This window comes from Hippoglossus hippoglossus, chromosome 21 (genome assembly GCF_009819705.1).
Source record: "Hippoglossus hippoglossus isolate fHipHip1 chromosome 21, fHipHip1.pri, whole genome shotgun sequence".
Lineage (NCBI taxonomy): Eukaryota > Metazoa > Chordata > Actinopteri > Pleuronectiformes > Pleuronectidae > Hippoglossus > Hippoglossus hippoglossus.
Window position 1 is genome coordinate 11,825,633 of NC_047171.1, and position 24,115 is coordinate 11,849,747.

General features: G+C 41.4%; 1 protein-coding gene across 5 annotated transcripts in view; it reads left to right on the forward strand.

The window, feature by feature from the left end:
• pkp4 (plakophilin 4) overlaps positions 1-24,115 on the forward strand; it is a 76,824-nt gene that overhangs the window by 36,583 nt on the left and 16,126 nt on the right. For 2 of the 5 annotated variants that reach the window (XM_034573845.1, XM_034573846.1), the window contains exons 4-12: positions 703-737; positions 4,367-4,498; positions 4,853-5,040; positions 6,506-7,091; positions 9,527-9,553; positions 16,548-16,718; positions 19,908-20,118; positions 21,339-21,471; positions 22,184-22,397. In XM_034573845.1, the coding sequence (XP_034429736.1) occupies positions 703-737; positions 4,367-4,498; positions 4,853-5,040; positions 6,506-7,091; positions 9,527-9,553; positions 16,548-16,718; positions 19,908-20,118; positions 21,339-21,471; positions 22,184-22,397 (1,697 nt within the window). The remainder of the gene's footprint in view (positions 1-702; positions 738-4,366; positions 4,499-4,852; positions 5,041-6,505; positions 7,092-9,526; positions 9,554-16,547; positions 16,719-19,907; positions 20,119-21,338; positions 21,472-22,183; positions 22,398-24,115) is intronic. The other 3 variants (XM_034573847.1, XM_034573849.1, XM_034573848.1) reach the window with 3 other exon arrangements.

Genomic DNA, 24,115 nt, shown 5'->3' on the forward strand with positions numbered 1-24,115 from the left:
AATGAAATCTTACTTCATAATAGTGCTGCTTCAAACACATGGGTTTTCTCAGCTCCCCCTGGCTCTGCTCTCGCTCTCTCCACCTCTAACACTGACATATACACACACACTTTCGTTCTGACTGGACCATGACTCTCCTGCATTATTCTCTGGAGACTGAGAATCTCTCTCAGATTCTCTTTGTGCTTGTCATTCACTGCCATACAAGATTATGTCAGGATGACATGAGTGTTTGTTAATGTACTGAATGATCACCTTTGATTTACTCCCGGGGCTTGTCTCTGTTGTCTATTAAGTATCAGCTTCCATTTGATCATAATCATTTCCCAAATTGGGATCAATTAACTACATCTATCTATCTATAATCCATCCCCTGGCTTTTTGCACATTTCAACTTAGGGTGTGAAAAACAGACTCCAGTTGCACATTTATAGCTTTTTGTCCAGTGGTGAAGGGCCCTCAAACAAAATCATTAATCTGTCACCAAAGGCACCTTTAATTCCTGGTAAACACTGAAATCTCCACTTTGCCAGTATACTCTGGCTCTTCTATCTCAAACACAGTGATTAAACTGTATATACACGGCTGTGAAAGAGCAGTTGAGTCCCAAAGGTGTCTCTTCCACGTGATTTCACTCACGTCATTCAGTGTGGTGTGTGTGTGTAGTACATGTATTCACTTTTTCATCTCCTGTTTTCACAGCTCCTCTGAGAAGTCCCTGCCTTGGAGAAATGCAGGTATGTCAACTTGAACACTAAGATGTTTGGATAGCTGTCCCTCTTCCTAACACAAGCATGCTTTGCATTGCATTCAGATCATGAAATGAAGCAGTACCACAGTTAATTGCGGGGGGCAGTGTAGCCAATAGTTCAAGCCACAAGGAAGACATTTCAACAATGGTGGAACTTTAGCATCTGTATGATGTTAATTCGCCCGGGCAGAGTTATCACATTATAACTGCCTTCTGCACCGTCACCATGTTTGTCAGAAGCTTTGACTCCTAGTGGATGTATTGCTTAACAACCAAGCCAACATGAAGGACACATGGAAGTATGTGTATTTTTTTTTTTTCTACCACCTCACTCTACACCTAATGCTACACCTCAACCTAAAGATAAACAAACCTCCTAATGCGTCATAACATGTAAAGGCAGCTGAAATTGGCCTAGACAATACTGCTCAGCATCACAGTGATTTAAAAAAATACACATGTAACATCTGGAAAGCAAAACCTTTTTGCTTCGTGCTTCTCAATTCTCTTTTAATATTTGCAGAGAGGACCTTTTGTTTTTCTGTACAGGGTTTGGCTGAGAGTGTGTTTCTGTGTGTGTGCGGTGCAATATAGGCATGTTTTATATTATCACAGTTATCATTGCTAACAGGAGCCTTTTTAAGCACACTTACAGTAATGGACAGCCTGAGGCGTATTCCTGTTTTAATATTTATTTAAGCTACTTCTGCCCACTCACACACAACACCGTCGGTGACTGGGGGCTGAAGGATTTCTCACCGACCACTTTGGTCTGTTTGTTTAGCCCACATCCTTGAAGGATCTTTAGGAGGGAACGGATAATGAATTGAATTTACTAATGTTTTTCATGGCTTATTAATTCGATTCTGGAACTTAGTGAATCTCTGCAATGGTCATTAATCTTTTATTGTCGATCCCATCAGACGAGCCCATGGGGGGTTTAGTTGTACATATGCTCTGGGAATATTAATACTACACGCTTTTCTCATTTGCTGCCCGCTGCCCATTTCCTTGCTGAATGTATTTCATTAGTGTTGGAACAGAGCTGAGGACTAATCACAATCGCTTTGTATTGATTTCTCATTGTACTGTAGATGATAAATGATAGTCAGATGTGGTAATGTATTTTTTTCCCCCAATCTAAAGGAATTTAAGTCTAAATGTGCGGCGCAGAGCGTAATGGGCCACGTTTTTGTCTGTGAGGCTTATTGGACTCATAAGCCACCATGCATATGACTCCACTCTCTGAGTGTTTGGGATAGAAGCGTTACTGTGGAAACGAGCATGTTGGCCCCCGGCAATGTCAATGCAGTCACACACCCCCCCCGTCCACCGAGAATAGAGGACAAACCTCCTGAAATGAAAACTTTCTTTCCTGTCTTGTTTTGTGTAGCCGCTTCTTCTTTTGCAGACGTGCATTCTGTCAACACACTGGCAGCTTCATGTTAAAAAAGGACCCTGCCAATTTAATCAAAGCAAACGCAGCCATCTACCTTCTTATCAAATTTATAATACCCCTTTTTATACAAATGATGTACAAGACAAGAGCCCTCTGACTCAGGATTTGAATTACTGAAATTCTACTTAAGATTGCTTTTGGAAAATATTCTTTGAAAAGTTAATACATGATTAAAAAAAAAGAAGGTATTATAGCAGAATCAGTACGTAATTGTGTAACTTTAATTTGTTATCCAGTAGCAGAATTAAAACGCACTCAGAAGTGAAATGCAGATTTTTCTCTATGAGGCCAATAATTGTGTTTGTGTATTATCTACACAATCTACACATCTAAGCATGCATTTGCAAATTAGTGTTCACATGCACTACACGTAACTCACACAGTTACAGATTTGTTCACGTTTCCAAATCTGTGTATGCACAGATATGGATTAAAATACAGTTAGTCTATGTGCTTACAATTTATATTTTCAACTTTATCAACGCTCCGCTCTTTTATGTAATGTTACAACCTCACTCTGTTCTATTATTTGTGGATATAGGTTTTGAAAATTCAGTTTCTGCATTATTTTCCAACACTTCAATTAACAAGGGAATCAAACCTTAAAGTGGTCTGGAAACACAGTAAAGCACAGACAGGATAACGTGAGAGAAATGGGAATTCAAGTCCAGATCAGATGCAGACAAGCTGATTGTATGGCTGGTGCTGGAAGTCTGTGTGAACTGGACACTATATATAGTTTCATAGAATAAATTATTAATATACAAGAAAATGTATTAGGGGCCCTCACGGTGCTGCGACAAGTACTCATCCTGGGTGTGTATCAGGAGTGTTAATGTCATTTGAGAACAGTCGACATGGAGTTGTTACATATGGGAAATTATTGTTATTATTTGAGGCCAGTAATGTTTGATCATCAGCTTGGGGGGGAAAGGGTTGTGTCTCTCTGTCCTCTTGGTGTTTCTCCCTCTATTTATTTTCCTCTTCTGTTCCGGCCTCTTGGCATCTCATTTATCAAACCGGGTCAAGGCTCAGTATGAAAACCCTGAGGTCTTAAAGGACGCACAGAGTCACTGCTAGAATATAAGGAGACAAAAGACCTTTTGATGTTACACTTAAAGAACACAAATGCTGGTTCATGTGAACTGTAAATACTTAAACAGGACTCTTGTATTACACACATACAATTTGTATGAATTTAAATGCAATCTCTCTAGGCTAAAAAAGCGAATACAAACAACTTACAGACAATTGGGTTATGTTCTTTCACATATGAAGAAAACCGCATGGCTCCTATTTTTAGGTTCTACTAAGGGGCTGGCATGAAAATTTCAGCAAAATGTCCAGAGGTCCGTGCATGTCTGCAAGCAGCATAAATATAAATAATAAACTATTCCAAAGCTTTTTGACGGCTACAGAAAAAAAAATTGCCTTTACCCTTTAACCTCAACAGGGTTATGTATTAAATTGAAAATAGCATTATTGAAATGCAATCAGCAAGGTGTCCTGCACTGATGACCTGCTCACACCAGGCAATGCAATACTTTTAAATGGTTAAACATTCCGATATCCAGATGTAAGAAAGCGGGATGTCAGGTACTAGGCCTATATGTACAGAATTCAACTCTCACTCACCAGCTGACTGGGCAGGATATGAAAGACCCCGGCAGCTGTGCCCCTCCGCTTGCTGCCATTGTTCTAGTGATTGCAGAGTAACCCATTGACAGTAGTCACGCTTAACTAGATTGTGATTATGGGGAAACATTGTGCACAGGGACATTAGAGGCCTAAGTCAAGTTCCTGTTTGCCAAACTGGTTGTTGCCACCACGCATACAGAGGGCGGGATGAAGGGGAACGTTAGAGCAGTTAAACTATTCGGCGCATGGCCGCATACACTGTTGAACTACCTCGCCAACCCAATTTCGCTTCCTAAAATTAGTATGGCAGTAAAATTGAATGACTCGAACACAGGCGTGGAACTAATGTTGCAGAAATTATTGGCTGTTATTGTTTCTTCTCAACTCCAAAAATCGTCGGCGACTTTAATGACTATTATAATCTTCTCCGTCTCAAAACTCTGTAACCGTTTCACACTCAAAGCTCTTTCTCTTTGTCTGACTCCCCTGCTCTGCTATGCTCTGCTCTGCCTTCCCAGATGCCTCCGCCTCCGGGGACACAAAGTCTCGGGTGACTGACAGTTCCCAGTCGCCCAGCTACCGCATCAGGACTGAGTCAGAGCAGGTGTCTCCGTATTCCCCGGAGCAGTCCTCCCTCCATGAAAGTGAGGGTCTGTTATTGCCTTCTCACCATCTTCTGCACTGCGTTTTTTTTTCTTTCTGACTCACGTCTTTGTTTCCTTGCCTCAGCATTATCCCACTACATTTATATGGAAATTAATTGACGACAAACTGTTTCATTACTTGTCTCTTGATAATACTTTACATAAAATCTGTGTTTGTCTTGCATTTTTTTGCTGAACAATGTGCCATGGTACATTGAAGCACAGGGTGGTAGAACATTTATCCTCCTGCAGTGCCATTTGTCAGTAGTGATGTCGTCTAGGTAAATGTCACATCTATTATGAAACCATTTGTGATGTCCATCTCATAAACCTCTGACCCTTTGTCCTCCTCTCTCTCAGGGTCCGCAGTGAATTCACGTAGCTCCACTCAGATTAACTCGTACTCGGACAGTGGCTACCAGGATGCCAACAGCGGCTATTTCAGTGGCCAGAACCTGGGCAAGGCTGAGCTGAGGATGCAGCACTCCTTCCCTGGCGCTGGCACCCTGATGAGGAATGCCAGGGCTGAAGGCCAGGCTTCCACCCAGGTACCGGCAGCAACTGCATCCACAACATATTGCTGTCGTCATAAATATAAAATGTATCTTTAAAGAGTTATTATCTGGATTACTCTTTATTAGGAAGAGGTGTACACCTTATTCATGCAATTATCCAAATAACTAGTCAGCAATGACTAAAATCATGTAGATACAGGTTAGGAGCTTTAGTTAACGGTCTGCCAAACATCAGAATAGAGGAAAAAGGTGAACTGATCCCATAATTGTTGGTGCCAGATGGGCTGGTTTCATTATTTCTGAAACTGATCTCCTGGGATTTGCATACACAACAGTCTCTAGAGTTTTTACTAAGAAAGCTGTGAAAAACAAAACATCCAGTGAGCGGCAGGTCAGCAGACAGAAACAAGCTGTTGATGAGAGAGGTTACAAAATGACAGAAAGGCTCCGATAACTCAGAGAACCACTCTCAGGGTGCAGAACACGTAAAATGAGCCACTGCAGCACCAGAAAAGCATGATGGGTTCCGCTTCTGTCCGCCAAGAACAGAATTGTGATTAATGATGAATCTGGATTGAGACATGCAGATGGTCGGGTCAGAAGTTCCAAAGCTCTAGGACCTGCCTTGTGTCCGGTTGGTGGATGTGATAGGCTGTGGGTAATCATCGAATCATCGCTTGAATCCCACAGCCTATCAGAGAAGTGTTGCTGACCATGTGCATTTCCTTTGATGCCACAATGGCTAATGGCTACTTCCCGCCTGTTAATGCACCATGTCACAAAGCAATCAAAGTCATCTCAAATTGGTTTCATGAACATTACAATGAGATCGGTGCACATCAGCGCTTTTCCCAGTCATCAGATGTGAATCCGATGATTGATGTGGCAAAAGGAGAGATTGTGAAGAAAGCAAATCTTCAGAAATGATTTGATGCAGTTATGCGGACATGAAGAATGGATATATTCAACGTGCCACAAAGAACTGAAGCTGTGTTGACAGCAAAGGAAGAGCCCTTCTATCCAGTATGAGCATGGTGTTTCCAATAAACAGGGCTCACAATGTTAAAGAGCTCATGAAATTGAATTAATAATTGATTGAAGTTTTAAATTAATGACAAAAAAGAGAGACACCAGAATTGAATTGAGATGTTTCCTGTGAAGATAACAATGTGAAGTTTAAAGACACCGAAGGTTCACAGTGTTCTGAGCACAACAACATAATGATGCTTCATATGGCAAAGTACACAGAGACCACTGGGAAACCAAATTGCTCTATTGTACGCTGTAGACACAAATGGAAAAGAGAAAATGATTGTGGCCTAGAGTAAAGTCATGTCCTGTAATGAATTGGTTTATTTAATGCTGTGTTATTTAGCATGTAATTCCCATTACTCAGGTAAAGTGAAGTACAACATGATTGTTAATGATTTTTATGGCTCCTTAAGGACTGAAGAAACAAATGCATGAAGCCATATTGTTTTTTTTCCCTCACTTGCAGGTTCCAGCAGTCACAACAGTAGTGCCTGGCCGTGCTATGCGGAGGGTAAGCTCAGTGCCTTCTCGCTCTCACTCGCCAGCCTACGCCAGCAGTATCTCCCCCTCCCGTGGCTCCCTGCGTACCTCACCTGGCAGTGCCTATGGCTCACCCATTGTAACTGAACCCAAACCCCTCTCCAGCATCTTCTCCACAACCTTGCCCTCTGCCCAGCGGATCAATACCACTACAGCCTGCGGTGGAAGCAGCTCACCCTACTCGACCCAGAAAAACTCCCCCGCTGCACTGCGACGCGTGGGCTCCACGAACTCACGGTCGGGCAGCGCTAGCCACAACACCTCGCCCTATCAGGCGTCCGCAGGGTCCTCGTCAGGCCGCATGGGCTCTCCTCTTACGATGATGGACAACATTAACCCCCCGCTAAATAAGCAGCCCACCCACTCGTCATCTCCAGTCAGGGCTAGTATGACTGCTGTGCCCCAGCACTACAGCTCCACCCTTCCCCGCTCCATGCTCCACAGCACTGACCCCTATGGACCCCAGAGTTACGACATTTACGAGAGGATGACGCGACCTGACAGCCTCACAGGTGCTTAAATACACATACACACACACACATACACACAGACACACTAATCAGAGTGTATCACCTCAGCAGCCTGTTCAAACTCGATTAGACTCTTTCATAATTTAATAGGGAATTATTCTCAAATGACTTGCAGCGTTTTGTCTGCATACAACTGTAAGAGCAGTTGCAGTAGCTATAGAAAACACATTTTGTCAGAAAAGAATACATAGTCTTTTGCTCTTTGCCCTGCTGTCCTTTTTTCCCATTGGCGCATAGCTCTGTCAATAACTTTGTCATTGTGTGTGTGGGTGTGTGGGTGTGTGGGTGTGTGTGTGTAGGTGGGTGGGCCAAGGCCGAGCTCCCTCATGTGGACTCAAAACATGACCACAGGAGGAACACACAGTTTTAATATCATCCAAATGATTCCTCAAGTTATTTCCATTATTAACACTGTAAAGAGACCTTTTTCCCTCACAACAGAAAGGCCTGAGCTTCAACATAGTTTTAATTCAAGTGATTCATGTAAGACGCTTTCATTTTATATACATTACTTCTGACTTCTTGGGCAGGGGATTTCTACTTAAGGCTGTAAATATTTGGACAGTGATACATTATTCAATTTTTTTGGCTCGCTGCTCAGCATACTCAACCAGAGAGGAAACAGAGATTGTGAGGTCAGTGGTTCTGCTGGAGGGCAGCCAAAACATAGTTTCTGAGAGAAGACAAATATTAGCTCAAATAGTTTAATACACTACGGATCGTAGTTAGTTTTGCTGTTGAGAATAGACTCTGAAACAAATGTAGGAGTTTATATTTAAGATAATATGTGACATTGTAACACTACTTACACTGACAATGTCATTATCAATCTCAAGCGTCCAGTGTACAGTTCAGTTCACGAGTGACTTTACTGTATCTATAACCACACCAGACAGTGATGTCACTTGTGTACTCCCATACATCGGAGTACATTTTAAAATTTCTGAAGATAGGTGAGAAGTTTATAGTGTTTGGTGTTTATTCAGAGATCATTTTGGTTTGAATTGAGGGTTGCAGCAGAATACCAGAGTCACAGTTTACCATAGTATAAAAACTCATGGTTACTCCTTTCCTACAACTACTACTCCTGCATTATCCTTGCATTCATTAACCTCTGACTTACACACACACACTAACGCACACACTCAATGACTTCGGCCTGACCCCATACAGAAACATACAAATAAATTCACACACCTCGTTGGGCTGTGGGAATTAAAGGTACAGAGAGGATAGAGCACCTTTAGTTAATTGGAAAGCGTTTTTATAATCAGTACATCCACTTATGATGGAATTTCTCACAACTTTTTACAAAATAATCAGAAAATTAATCAATAATCAAAAGTATTATTAGTTGGAGTTGGACACTTATTGCTCAAAAATGCTTCGACTCAACCAACTACAACAGTGAAATCCTTCTATTATATTTATATCATAATGATCTAATGATACTTACACATACTTTTGCTTAACATCTACAATGCAGGACTTTTAGGACGTTTTACCTGTGAAACATCAAGGTGCCATGAATCTGTGATATCTTCAGGGACATTTATCTTACCCTATTATCAGGTTATATAAGTAATGACCAATAAAACAATAAATACATGAGCATGTGTACCTGTGTAGAAAAATAGAAAAGGGTAGAAGAAATCATTTCCACAACACATAATGAGTTCCCTCCAAATCCATTATTTTAATGAGTGCATTACGAAGACTATGACCACTCAGGAAGGGAAAATGAGGTTACTGTAATATGTAGGTGGGGTCTGAAAAACAGGATTGGGGATAGGCATTTGTTATTATTTGTTATTTAGAACAATTGAGAAGATCTGGAAAAATCCAAAACAAACACTGGCTAATGTTTTCTAGTTTTGTTTTTCGAGCCAAACACAAATCTTGTTTGTCCGATTAGATTTGCAGATAAAAAGGCTTTGAACTACAAGTAGTCCACAAGTAAAATGATGAAATCACCTGTAGCACATGTGGGTAGATTCAGCTGCCAGTCCGGTTTGTTGACATAATCAAAGGACCTCTGTGCTGTGTAAAGATTTTGTTTTTACAACAACATGATCATTTACTCCACCACACAATAACAAGTATATCTGATAAGAAAGTTGGTCATCTTGGTGTTTCACAATATCCGTGCAGCGCCACAGTAAAGTGGATTTTAAGCCATTATTTCACAACTTTCATCATAGACACCTCATAAAAAACACATAGGTTCTAACTTCTGTGACCTCAGTGGTGGGTGCGGCCATGAATGAGGGACATATTACACTTGATTGGTGGGGAAAGTAAATGTCTCTTCCACTTTCCCTACAAAACCCCCAAAGTGAACAAGCCTTAATGTCAAGACCTACAAGGTTAATGGGCTGTTTTCTGCTTGAATACATGCTGCCTGGGGAAATGCTCAGATGCCCTGGTTGATGATGCCATTCAAGGTGAACATTTTGATTTGTTGTGTCACATGGGTTTCCCCTCATCCTCGGTGTACTTTGTGTGTTTGGTGCTGCATGTGCATGTGTGCCTTTTTGTTTGTTGTTGGTTGAACCTGATATTCCTTAATAACCACTGCATGTGCACGTGTTTAGTGTGTAGTGTGTAGTGTTATCAGCATTAAAGGTCACATCCTGCCGTGTGGTTTTACTACGGGCTCTTATCGCTAGGGTTGGGCAATATGGGCAGGAATATTATCACAGTATGTTTTATGTTATTGATCTGTTGGCAATTACCTCGATACACATTTAATACCACTATGTGTTTTTAATTGAAACAATGCAGTTAAACATTTTAGAGTGAGAGCCACCATAGTGGTTATACAGGGCAATGAAGAACCACTACATTCAGGCTCCTCCTGTCTTATCACAGTTAATTGTGCTGCACTTAAGATGAAGTCAAATTGCAATTCTCATCTGCTCTGGCCAGGATACTTCTGTTGCGCATCCCCTTACATTGTTAAAAGCCAAACTTACATATTCCCAGTGTAAAAATAATCCTTACATTCCTATTTCTTTATTTATTAAAATATTTTTCGGTGGCTGGATTATTTAACAATGACAAATTTGTGCGTAAAGCAACAATTACATTTTTACTCTCTCCTCCATCTCCCTGTATTGTATTGTCAGCAATATAATGCTGATAGTGTTGCATTATATTCAAAAGATAACTTTTGTGGGGAGAAACTGAAAAGGGGTCTGATATGACATGGAGGCCACTTTCTCATATACTGGAAGAGACTATTTGTGTTTCCCATCCTTGTTGACACAGGTTGTCGGTGACAGATATCAATCAGCTCTTTATCTGAACTTGAACCATGTTTGAATAACGTTGTGTGACCCCTCTCCGCCAGATGTTCCTCCTCTTTTCGGGTCATTTTAGCATCTTAACAGTCGCCTGTTTTCACATAATTTTCCAGGGTCTTGTAAGTGGGTGGTTAGGGCAAGGTGCATTTTATTTCTTCCTGGATAGTTCCTACAAAGTACAAAAAATCAGCAACCGACTGTTGTAGCCCGATTGGAATATTGAATCTTATTTTGTGATGTAGAAGAATTTTTAAGATTGTTTTATTGTCTAGTCCTACTATGCTCACAAATACGTGCTCCTGCTGTGACTGATGATGTCTCCAGCAGACACAAATGGATTTTCAGTCCCCGTCCTCTGAGTGGACTGAAACACCAGCCTAGTTTTCTCCCTCTCTCGCGCCTCCCTTATCTTCCCCTTATTCCCCCGTATTTCCATCTCACTCTATTCCCTCTTCTGTCTCCCCTTCCTCTCGCATACATTTCACTGGAGCTTTGTCTCTGTCACAATAATTTGTCACAAGTGTTTGATCAGCCATAGTAGAAGGAAATGGGATGATCACACGATCAGGCTCAATGGCAAACATTTGGCAAATGCCATCCGACAGCCTTGCGTTGATATTGTAGCTGTTGGTTATTTTCTGTCAGTATCTATCAGAAGACGTTTTACCTCCTTCCCTGGACTTTTTTTATGCCTCGTCAAACATTTTGTTTCCTGTTTTCACTTCCAAAGACTTGAATCCCTTGTCCTTTGTTTCCTTTCTCCTCCTCTCAGGTCCCTCCTCTCTCTCTCTTCCCTCCTTCTTTTGCTACCACCCACCTGGCTCTCCAGGTGCACTGGCCATTGGCAAGCAGTCATGCCTTCCCTCTGCTGCTGAAAAATGAAGACAAATTCTGCCAAATAATATGCTCATTGTGCTTAACGTCCATTTCAGGGCAGAGTGGAACAAGGGGCAATGGCACATTTGCATGTTTTGAGTTCTCAATCTAACAGCCAAGCCACCACGGGAGCTTCAACTCTATTTTTACAGCTAGTTTCACGTTTATGTATAACAATTTTCTGGTTATCACGCCGATTCTCCAGTTTGTTTGGAAAGGGTTTTTGAAAATTATTTTAGTTGAGGAATGCAGTCAGCTGCATTCGTTTAAGTGTTTGTTTCTCCAGAGCGAGCGAGCGAGCACCACGCCGCCACCGCCCTTCATCCAGACTCTGCCAAGTACAGTCTGTTAAAGCCACGGTGAGAGGGCTGAGGGGGAGAATTAAATGACTATAACGCATCAGGAATGTGGGCCATTTACTCTCAATAGACAGCAGTATGTTATTTCTCCCTGACAATTTGCAGATGCTTTTAGAAGTGATTGCAGCCCCCTCCATCAGGGGAGCCGAATAAAGAAAGCAGACGGATTAGTCTCCTCTAAGGTTGTTTGAATGTTTGCTACTTCCAGGAGCAGGCTGCTGAGGGGGAGAGATACAGTATGCATGAAGGCTCCTGTGCCTGGAAGATTCTGTCCCTCGCACTCGGTCACAGCTGTGCCAAAAGCCCCCGTTCATGTGGCCGAGCTTTACATGGGATCCGGAGTCTCTGGTGGTCCTGGACTGGCTCATTAACCCTCTTTTCATTTTCATCCTTTCTTTCCCTCCCCCTCTTATATTCTCTCTCAGCTTTTTTTTTTTGCTCAGTGGTCTCCCGCCCTTTCTTGCGTCTTTCCACTCCCCCCCTCTCTCTTCATATCCTCGCCCCCTTCAAACCTTTGAACAAGAGAAGCTGAACTGATTTCCTGCCAAGCCGCTGCTAGTGGCTATTGTGTGCACTGCCACAGAATGAAAGGGTTCTTGGGCTATTGAGTGTGTCACCACAGCTCACATTGGCAGCGCTATTCTGTTTTACTTTATTTTAGCCCCCACCATGCACAGCAACATACCATCTGTTTGTTCATTTGTTATACATGGTTAAGTTTAACCTGTTAACCTCCATTGTGAGTCTACAGTATATATGTGTCAGTCAAAATGGTGTATTACCTATTTGTCTGTTTGATAGGAGGATTATGCTAAAACTGCTGAATTGATTTCCATGAAATTTGGAGGAGGGGTTGGACATTACCCTTGAATTTTGGAGCTGATCCAGAACTGTTTTTTTTTTTCACTTTCTCTAACATAGCGAGGTAAGGCAGGTGCCTTGGTGGAGGTATATGATCACAGAACATTGTTTAAGTTTTGCGAAAAATTACGAGAGGGAACACAGATATTCACACGGTAGTGCCTCAAACTGTCTTAGCCGCTCTTAAAACAGCATTAAAGGGATTTTTCCTCTTACTAAATTGAATTTATTTGAATGACTAATTAAAAGTAATAACAAGTAAATATTACCAAATAATGGATAAACAACCTGGTAGCAGTTGTGATGGCTCAACAGTCGGTCTGCAATGAAGTGAAAGCTTTTTGTTCAAAATATCTAATAATCTTGTCAATAACTTCTATCAAATTGTTCGCACTATACTCGTTAATAGGACAAAAGCAAAACCTGACAAGGACACACACTGCTCACACCTCAGGTCAAGGTAATGTGTTGTAGGGAATGCTGCGTGTATATTTGAATGAGGAGAAAGCTCAACCAACTGAGTCGAGTTAACCCTAAGTTATCCCCAGAGATTCTCCCCAGCCTCCTAGTTACCACTCCGCAACTAGCTGGTCATGAAAATATTCAGTACCAATATACTCTAAACTGTTGTATTCCCTCAGAAATCAGTACGTAGTCTGGACTACATTCTATCTTTAATAACCATTAATCATTAATGTAGTTAAATGATTCCCTTACCCATTCATTATGTAGTTAGAGGTTAGCAGCGCCTTTGACCAGCTGCTTGATGCCAGCCCAGAGCTTGGCTTCTTAACCACCGAAGACTTGGTGCTTCAAAGGTAAGCCTCAGGCGGGCTCACTATCTACATCTAAATTCTTCCCTTGCTGTGCCCCCAAAGGCCTGTGTTGCCCCCAAAGGAGGCAAACATGCTTATTTATTAATTTCCTCTGTCTCAGACTGTGACAAGAATCCCTCATTTAGCTGGTTCTGCATGGCAGCAGCTGTCTGCGCCTGAGCTCATGCAGCTGGAGAGGACCCAAGCGATGTTTGAGGCTCGCGAAATGTGCAATGAGCAGTAAGTTGCCAACTGTATACCGGTCCACTGGGATTCACTCTTGAGTGAGCTTCACCAATGTGAGGATTTACACAAACATGGGCGTGCTGATCAAGAAAATCTGCAAGTTTGTTTGACAAACAAGGGAACTGAAGAGATCAGAAATCTCTGTGTCTTCAGTTCTTCTTCAGCTTCAATTTAAAGTGTAGTCCACAGCCCATTCATGCTACCTGTAGAACTTTATCAATATAATACTACTTTTTTAATAAAAAGGGGTTTGTCAAGTCAAAACTACATTTTGAGCCCTGAATCTGGGGCTGAATGTATTATGTTGTCAGGATGTGGTCCCTTTTCAAGTTAGTTTGGTAGAAACTTTGCAAACGATTAACCATCTCCTCCACAGCAGTACTCAAATTAATGGGGTCATTTTCATCCACTTACTCCTTGTTTTTCCCCTTAATTCTTCTTTGTTTTATTACAGTTTTATTCTACCTATTTGAAATGCCCCGTGTACTCCACTCCTTGTCTCTGCTAGCCCCTTCCCTTGGTCTGAGGAGAGTGGAGACCAATTGCCTCTTCATCCTGTCAGCAACAGGCTTCACTTGTAAGCTGTAACATGCAGGACGTTCACACAGTCACAGCTAAATGGGCTTTTAGGAACACATGGCTGAGCTGAATGTCAGTAATCAAAGCAGAGTGTCTGTTCTGATCGGTGTGGGTGTTGCACCACATGCTACTATATGCAGGGGTGGAAGAAAACTAATCACATTTACTTTCACTAGTATTACCTGTACGTTTTTTTTAGTACTTTAATTACTTTGAATAAGAACAAAAGCCAATGCTGAAGTATGCAAGTAAATAGGTTGTTCTGTAATATATTAATTGTATCATGTAACATTATCATCATCATCATCATATATGTTTTCCTTGACACGGTAACTCAGAGTACATTTGAATCCTACTTTTACTTGAGTCAAATATTCGAAACTATATGTAAAATAATTATGTTGTGGTTACAGTATCTGGCTGTTACAGTTAATATCCTTTTCTCTTCTCGATTAAATTTTGTAATGAGTTATTTTAACGTATAAGTGAATTTATTTTTCCTAAAAATGCAGTAGCTTTATTTTTGCAAGTCTGTTTCTTTCTACCTCTCTACATTAAGAGCTGTATCTGAACAGCAAAAATCTGAATCTGAAACACTTTTACAAGAGGCAAGTTGTTTAGAGGAGACACAATATGCTCATGTTCAGATTCATAATGCTCATTTGGGTTATTACTTGAGAAGACTGCCTCACTAGTGGCTAGACAAACACAAATGGGGATTTCAGTACTCTGAGGTTTGACCTAAACTCGAGAAATGTTAAGAATGAAAACATCTGAAGATGTATTCTCTTGAAGAGAGAACACAGATGCAGTATGTGCTTTGTGTGCATTGAATAAGTTTAGTTATTTAGATTCTGCTTTGGTAAGAGATGAGGGTGTGGAGTCTCACTGCCTGTCTTGTCTCCTTTGCATCCAAGTATTCAGAGGATCAAATAATGCTGTTACCTCATTTTGCTGTTCGTGTCTCACATCCGCCCAGAGTCTGAGTCAGAGAGGACTTGCTGCTTCATGCTGTCCCCACAGCCTGTTGTTATAGTGATCTGTCTGCAGGGGAGTTTTAATTGCAGCACTCACCTGTGTGTTGCTTGTTCTCAGCCCTGGCAGGTCAGCCTGTTGCTGATTAGAGGCTCAGGCTGCTTCCTGTACCACACATTTCCCAACATCTGCTCTGATTGGTTCACATTCATGTTTGCTCCGGTTTGGTGGCCCATTAAGTGCAGTATTCACTATATGCTCCTGTCTATTTGTTTCCCACAGTTAAAAGAGCACACCAATGCAAAGTTGGCGCAGGTCTATATCAAACGCAAGCTCAATTTGTGTGTCAAGAATTTAAGACAGACTTACTGTGGCAGTGGTTGGCTTGTAGTTGTGTTCATCTTTCCATAATGTTCTATACAATAAAATAACAGACTAAATTGTAGTTATTTCCTCTCATATTGTGTTACTCAGCCTCCCAGCCTTTACAGTGCATGGTCTTGAACAAAGTCATCTCTGTGTGTCAAGCTTATGTAACCAGATAGAGAATTGGAAAATAAACAAAAAATATCTTTTTTTATTAAATTTCTAGTTGGGATGAGTAAAATCAAATCAAGAGGAGAATGACATGGTTTGTTATTCTACTCTCTCATACTTACTGTTTACCACTAGAGTGCGATTATAGTGTTTGGGTCGTTCTCATGTCAACTCCATGTAATGTGGATTAGAAATGATACATGCTATTGTAAATAGCTTTTAATTTTTATTTAGTTAATTTCCCTTCAGATTTGGCAGAAACCTCACTGTCAGACACGTAAAGGGTCAGCAATGCAATAGTATATTTTTATTTATTTTCTTACCTTCTATTCTTGTTTCTGTTAATTTCCATAATTTATTAAAATTAATTCTTAGACCTGATCCTTGCTTAAGAGAGGTGACGGTGAACATCAAGTCTGGGTTTTTTTTGGAAGGGTTGCATTACTGTTGTATGATAATGCAGTGCAGACTTTGCAGATGTAGGTGAACTCCATTACCATGCTACAGTGGCAACAATTAAAGGAGACGTTTTCCTTAATATGATTGAAAACCTAACTCATGCGAGTATCAAGTCTCTTAAAATAGATTTTCACAATCATATTAATTTAATAAATTAATTTAATATAAAACAACCCTACTCCACCCCCATGTTATAATCGATGCTGCTAGCCGGAGAGAATTGGAGCAAATAAGCTGGAAGTCAAATAAGCTTCAATGTCTTGCTCACTGACAGTTTGACATTATACAAGACAGTTGATTAACATATATTTGTCTTACAGGCTCCAAACCATTTATACCTCACTTATAAGTCTTGTCTGTAGAATCACTGGACCAATTTGTGACGAACTACATATCCACTAACCACTCTTCCATGCCCCTCTACAGGAATACGGAGCTCATACGCCAGTCAACACAGCCAGCTGGGTCAGGACTTAAGGTCCGCCATGTCCCCAGAACGCCACATTGCGCCTATCTACGAGGATCGAACTTTCCAGGGCCCGTTGTACCGTAGCCCCAGCCACACCCAGCAGGGCACCCTCTACAGGAGCACCTCAGGTTGGTCCCGCCTTATTATTTGATGAAACCCCATTCAGGGGTCTGGACCAATGGAACAAAATGTAGTCCGACCAAAAGAGGTTGTCCCGGTCTGGATTCAAACTGAGTTGGTTGTTGGCAGTGTGAAAAGACTTGTTTGGATAGGTTGGACTTTAGTCAGAATTAAACAATTGGTGAAGGGATAGAAGCGGAAGCAGCACACAGGATTGCTTGAAGTCTTCTGAAGATATGTTTGGCATTGGAAGGAATTAACAAAGTGAAGCAGTTCATTCATTTTCTCAATTCAAACAGAAGGAATACTACCCGCCATATTGACAACACACCAATGTCAGACGCACGGCCGTCTACAAACCAATGAATGTCAAGTAAAGGTAGATGCAGCCCACGTAGGTGACGACAGGACATATCTGTACCTTACAAAGCTCTTTAGTGCACTCCCTGAATTACAACGTGAAACCAAAACTAACCGGATCAAATGTAAACAGTGTAACAAAGACATGAACCTTGCTTCTGACTTTCAGGTATGAAAACAAACTTTAAGTTTTACCTTTCAATAGAAGTGGAGTCTGCATGATCATATTAAACACTAATCAGAAGACTGTATGTTTGGAGGATTTGATCCACAATATGCAATGTCCTCATAACAATCAATGTCATTTGGCTGCTAGCTTTTTAGCACAACCTGTTTTCAATTACAACAAAACACAAGAGGAAGTTACAATAGAGGTTATCGCCCTACGGACCAGTGCCAGGCCACAATAGTCAAATTGTACTATTTGCTGCCTGTCAGTGCGGTCATTACTTTGAACTTGATATTGTCTGTGTGATTTTGATCTTAAATTCATCTTCAGTAAACAACATACTCATTATCTCATTAGATGCTACATCGTACTGCAACTGCAAGGCTGAAATTTGTATTAAATAAAAATATATATTGGGAATTTCAGCGTTGGAGAGGTGTTGTTTTCAGGGGAAGTCATATGATTCACTAAATGAGGTATATTTTGGTGATTGCTCTCCCCCTGTTGGATCAATGCTGTCGAATAAAAAAGGTCTGCAGTGAGCTAAAAAAGTGAGGAAATTGCTGCTGTCGAGAAATAAACAACACAGTGTTTTGTTTTGAGTGTGTGACATATCAGACTGTAAATTATTCCCAAACCTACCAGAAACTCAATTTAGTTTCCTTTTTTACCTCCATTTTCTCTCTTTATTGCTGGTGCTGTCTCTATATCTTCATGCAGCGCCGTCATGCAGGTTAAGATAAAACACTTTTCAAAGCAATTCTTCCCTCGTAACGTTTATTTTATTTTTTTAAGCAGACAAATTTTTGCATCAGAAGTACTTTTATTTTATTCATCTTGCACAGATAAACCCTTTGTCTTCCATTTAATTAGGGACCCTTGACGTATTGGTTTATTGTCTGTCTTGGGGAGCACCATTTAGCGTCCTTTAGCGCAACATGTTTTATCTCCTTATTTTTTTGCTTTTGCGTTCTATTTTCGTCTCAGTCACTCTCTCCTTCACTGCCGCCCTTCCCTCCCTCCCTCCACTGTGAGACAGAAAGGGTGAGACATGAGTTAATAGGCAGGTACTGATATGTCATCCTGCCACAAAGAGGTCCTTTACGTGCGTGTCGTACTGAGAATGAGAAGAAGGATGTGGGGGCCAGGGGACAGCTTGGTTACCCACATCCACTGTCTCCTCTCCGCCAGCTCTCCTGATGTTGGCATTCTCCTCTCATCATCCCGCCTGCGTCGGACACACATGCTTCGTTTGCACCGACGCACACACACACCATTCAGCCCTATCTCCTTCAGCACACCGGCGACCTGCTTAGACCGATGAGTTCACTAATAAATGCTATTGATGCAGCAAAGAAGCCCCAGCAGACAATGAGCAATGTGTTTACGCCGGCTATATTGGGAAAATACAAGTGGGGTGGAGCCGGGGGGAGTGTTCAATATGGACTCTTTGTACGAGCAGGCTCATTTGAAAAATCCAATTTGATCCTGGAGTATTCTTTGTTAGGTTGTAAAGTAATATTTCAAAGGCCCCTTTCTCCCATCGGCTTTTCGTGCAATCTTTGACTTTTTTTTTGGAAGTTCTTTTTTTGTGCAGGTGGGAACAATTTTGATTTTTAACATTTTAAGTTAAATAGAAATATTGATCCCCAGCGAAAAGACGGGGAGTTTCAACCCCAGATTTAAAATTGCAAGGTGACACTGTGTTGTTTATCTTCCTGTGTCTTTGGCTCTGTTTGGGCACCTGTTTTGGGATGTAACCATATTGCAGGCTAGTGCTGCTGCCCAAGATAGAAGTGCACCGATGTGAGAAATTGTGTTTTTGGAGCAGCCCCACAAGTTGATGTCTTGGCTCCCGGTAGGAGGAGAGTTTGGGCACGCACATGCCCAGTCCTGTTGGAGAGCAGATAGAGATCTGACCAGCGCAGCAGTCACGCTGCCACACATCACGTGGCTCGGGTGAGAAGGAGGGCTAAATCCAACCAGCTTGTTTATGCAGTTCTGTGTTTGTTACCCATTGTATTGCAGAACTAGGTCATAATATCACTTGGAGCGGATGGGAAAAAACATGGCAAGATGCTGTCAGGCTGAATTTTGGACCTTGTCGGGAGCACTGATGTCTCTGCGTGTTTGTGACGCGTCCACTTGACTAGTGTTTCTCTGGATATCTTTGGAGCTGGTCATGGTCTACCATTGTCTCTCTGCTGTGTCTGGCGAAGTTAGCCAAAGAGTCCAGTGGCGCAAAGGAGCAAGAAGGCGGTGAGAGGAAAGGATTTCTGGATCATCGAGCAGGTTGAGTCCTCCTTGTCCTCTTTGAAAAAGCAGCAGGATCCCTCCGGCTAAAACACAGTCTTGTAAAAACAAAACAACAAGCAAACAGGCCTTTGAAGAGGACTGCTTTCTGCGTTGTGGAAACCATGGGAGCTGTGTTTTATCCTCATCATTTATTGCTTCCAGATTTGAGAATTTGCTGAGTCTGTCGCTGCATGTTTGTATTTTCAGCTTGGTTTAAAGTTGCCTGCTCCCGGTGTTGCAAAGCTCAGAGTTGAGCTGAAAAGGTCTGAATGCTGCTAATCTCCACTTTGTTGGCTCACGTGTGTGTTATTGTTTAAACCCTCCCTCTGAACGGTGGTGTTTTTTTCTTTTGGTATTTTTTTTTTGCCCTCAGGGGTGGGGAGTCTCCAGCGGACGTCCAGCCAGCGCAGTGCCATGACCTACCAAAGAAACAACTATGCTCTTAACACAACGGCCACCTATGCTGATCCGTATCGCTCGGCACAGTACCGGCCCTCCGATCCAAACTACGCTCGCCAGGCTGTTGTTGTGGACGATGGTGCCACGCGCTCACCCTCCATAGACAGCATTCAGAAGGACCCCAGGTAAGCATTGCTCACTTTTTTCTGTTTCCAAACTGCTTGATGTAATCTCAGGTTAAACCTGTGTAGAATTATACACAGACCAGCCGCCCAAAGGGACTACTTCTGCTTACAAAGCATCACTGTTCGGCTGCGTGAACAGCGGTGTCCACTTACTATTCAAACACAGAGCCCTGAGGATAGTAGCATGCAGCTCCAGCCATTAAACTGGCTCGAGCTCTGCCTTGGCCATTTAACAATAGATTCTCACATGCAGGGAAGTGCTGTGTTTGCTTTTGTTGTATAGACGTGTGTAAAGTGTACAGACCAGGTTGACCCCTTCAGTAAACCCCCCCGATCTTGAACACTGGGAGCTTTGTTTACACTCTGTAGTGTAACAACTTGATGTGACTGCACCAGGGTTACAACCATGACTCAGGTATATTAAATATCCTCTAGAATATTTGTCCAGGAAAAGGTTTCAATATATTTTCAATCTTTGGAAGCAGTTTGATCCGTCTGGGTTCTCACGGCACTAATGCACACTCCAGGAGGTAAAAGCATTTCTCACGCAACTCAAACATCAGTAATTAGGTCTGTGTGATATGACCAAAAATCCCATATCCTGATAGAAATGGTTTCATTTTCAGATAACCACACATATCGTTACTCATTTCTCTATTACTGTTTTCAACTGTGTAAATTGAGACCATGTCTTTGAACATGTAAGTTGATTCTCATGTTTTGTGTTGTGGGCAAACACCTCTTGTAACGAGTGTTGGGTTTGTTATGTGCACTCGACTGCACCTTCTGTGGCTCCGTTTCCTAGACTCTCTCTCCATCCTGTTTGACATGATTCTTGCATAGGTGGTAAAAAGAGGTCTGTCGAGTTTAAGGCTGTTTTGAAGTATGGTCTGCGGCATTATTTGAAGTATGGCTTTAATTTTCATACTCTAACTATATCCATTCAACAGAAGTAGCTCCTCTTTTAAGTACGAGTTCCTGTTTTTGTCTTGGCTGGTTGGAGTCTGTCTCTGTGTTAATATAATTCAAGAGCAGCCAAGAAACGATAGATTGCACAATCATTCTTTACTTTCAAACAGAGTAATTCAATTATGACAAGCGGATTGTAACATATAACTGATTGTATAAGTGTATGTGTAATTTTCTAAACCTCCTCCACAGCCAATTTAGTTTCTACCTCTGTCCTCATGCTGACACTTTTCCGTCTCACCTGCTTCTAGAGAGTTTGCTTGGCGCGACCCAGAGCTGACGGAGGTGATTCACATGCTACAGCATCACTTCCCCTCGGTGCAGGCCAACGCAGCCGCCTATCTGCAGCACCTGTGCTTTGGCGATAATCGAATCAAGACTGAGGTAGGCATTGTTCTGCCCCCTCGCTGTGTTTTTTTTTTTTTAGTGTGACGCTATTCAACCATTGTATTTTATGATAATTATTCCATGTGTTATGTTGACGGATGCTACATTATTTTTAAGTATGGAAGCTCCAGCCATTTGTTTTATTGCACTCAAATGCAGCAACGTAGCTATAAAATGATCAGACGAGTTGTGAACAAAATCCCAAAGTATGTTATATTCATTTGAGAAAAGAAAAGAAAAGCTTTAGCTGTGCAATGAGATGTATAGCAAATAAATAAACTCCATCTGAACTGATTTATTCCTATATATGCCATCAGTAGATAATTAGTACTGAAGCATCAGTGCTTAAGCAATATTTTACTCTTTTAGCTGCTGGAAGTCGAGCTAGTTTGAACTAATTTGTTTACAGTTTTAAATAAATCTGAGGGATCCTGAAACTATTAATGGGAAAGGGAAGAAGACAAACCACAGTATATAATAATAATATATTTTTCAGTTTTCCTCTAATTATCTTTTTAGTGAGATATGGGATTATTTGGACATTTATTGAAATTAAACCATGTGGGAAGTTTAGAGGGAAGAATCACTGTTTGGTTGAGCTGTTAAGAACTTGTTGATTTGTAAGTATTTGTGTAAAAGTTATAAAAGAAGCTCTAGTCTGAACCATTTCTCATCTGATTACGCTGTGTGATCTTCACCTCATCTGTAGGTATGTCGGATGGGAGGAATCAAACACCTGGTGGACCTGCTAGACCACAAGGTCCTTGAGGTTCAGAAAAACTCGTGTGGAGCCCTGAGGAACCTCGTCTATGGCAAAGCGATGGACGACAATAAGATCGCTGTGAGGAACGCTGGAGGCGTCCCAGCTCTGCTCCGCCTGCTCAGAAAGACCGTAGATGCAGAAGTGCGGGAGCTTGTCACAGGTAAGACAACTGTTTGTGAGAGGTTTTCTAAAATGGAGTGAATTGATAGTTTTGATAGAATGTGTGCATTCGATTTTCCCACAAAATGATGCAACATCTTCCTCTAGCACACACAGACGGAAAGCAAAACAGCATTTCATTTTGTAAATGGCTGCAACGGATGATTCTTTTTTATAATGGATTGGTTTGGGGATTGTTTCTTCTTTTTGCAAGCAGATTTTTCAATTTCAACCACATTAAAAAGAAAAAAGGAGCAAAACATCATATTTAAGAACCAAGAACGAGGGAATGTTAAAAAATATTGCATAGTTAATACATTAAACAAGGGATCTTTGTCCAACATTGTTTTTGGATGGACTAATTAAGTATTAAGTCATAATTTTATCATACTTTTGTCATATGAATACTTTATTGAGCAATTTGGAGATGACACTGAATCAGTTGTTGCTCGGTTTTATAATTTTAAAGCTAAAGGATTTATGATACCAATATCCATTCAATCAGTATATATTTATTATAAATTTTAGAACTACTATTATCAGCACCATCTCCTTGCTGATTTTTCTCCTCATTCTTGATTCAAGTCCTTCTAAGATCATGAGGTCACAGCAGCACTGGATTGTTACAATGCTTGTGCAAAAGATGATGAATTATTTACCTGCAGGTTTTTTAAGAGCGACGGTTACAGGTTACAGGCTGTGTGTGTAAGGTTGCTCATGGTTTCTAATCTGGTGGTTTAACATAGGAAATTGCTAGTAGAGATAAAGTGTGAATTAGGATTGCTCTTAATGGTGGTCCGTTGTCTCCCAGGCCAAAGTGGATGTGTGAGCATCGCACGATATCTTTCTTTTCATCTCGGCACCAATGTTATCACAGAGAGTAGAGAGTCCACACTGCCTGCTCTTTTCGAGAGTCGGGGTCTCGCCCATTTTCTTCGTGCTCGGTTCACAGCAAAAATAGATGGTGAAAATGATCTTTCACCACAGTTTCAATGTCTATCTGTTGAATATGTTGCAACACTTCCTGTAGCTGTTTCAAAGTAAAAGTACTCTGGCCTTTCTGATGGCTGAATCAATTAATTTGTGTTATAAAGGTTTTTATTGTTATAATCGCAGGATTAGAGGATGCAAGGCTTCGTACTGTAAAGTCCTGGCATTTAGTTGAGTACATCAGCTACTTTTATTTGAAACCTCACATAACAACTTGGCAGTAGACACGCCCCCTGTGCGATGCTGCACACGCATCCAGTGTGGCCCAGGGTGCAGGACCATGAATGTCACAGTAACTGGGTCATGGGGGCTGATTTTTAAATTAGTTCTTCTGTCGTCACTTCTGCTTATATAATATGGGCAAAGGAATGAAACCACATTTCTACAGGATTCATATTCTTTTATTACTTTGGCTGCAGAGAGATTTAGCTCATCCTCTTGTCTGACAATCGTCCCCCGACTGTCTGCATGTCAGTCTCCTTATTTCCATCAGACCTAGTGCAGCTTGGTTTCGTAAGGTATGTGTGTGTGTTGTCTGAGCTCTGGAAAATAGGGTACAAATCCGTGTTGTTTTTGATCAGGGTGGAGTGCTACAGAAATACGCGAGCCAAGACATTTGGCTCCCAGGTGGCTGAGTCAGCTGTTTTTGCTTGAATTCAGCCGCAGTTCGAACATGGTCTCGGGTTACGGACCAGCACTCCTGAGGGAAAGCAATGCAAACACTGAATA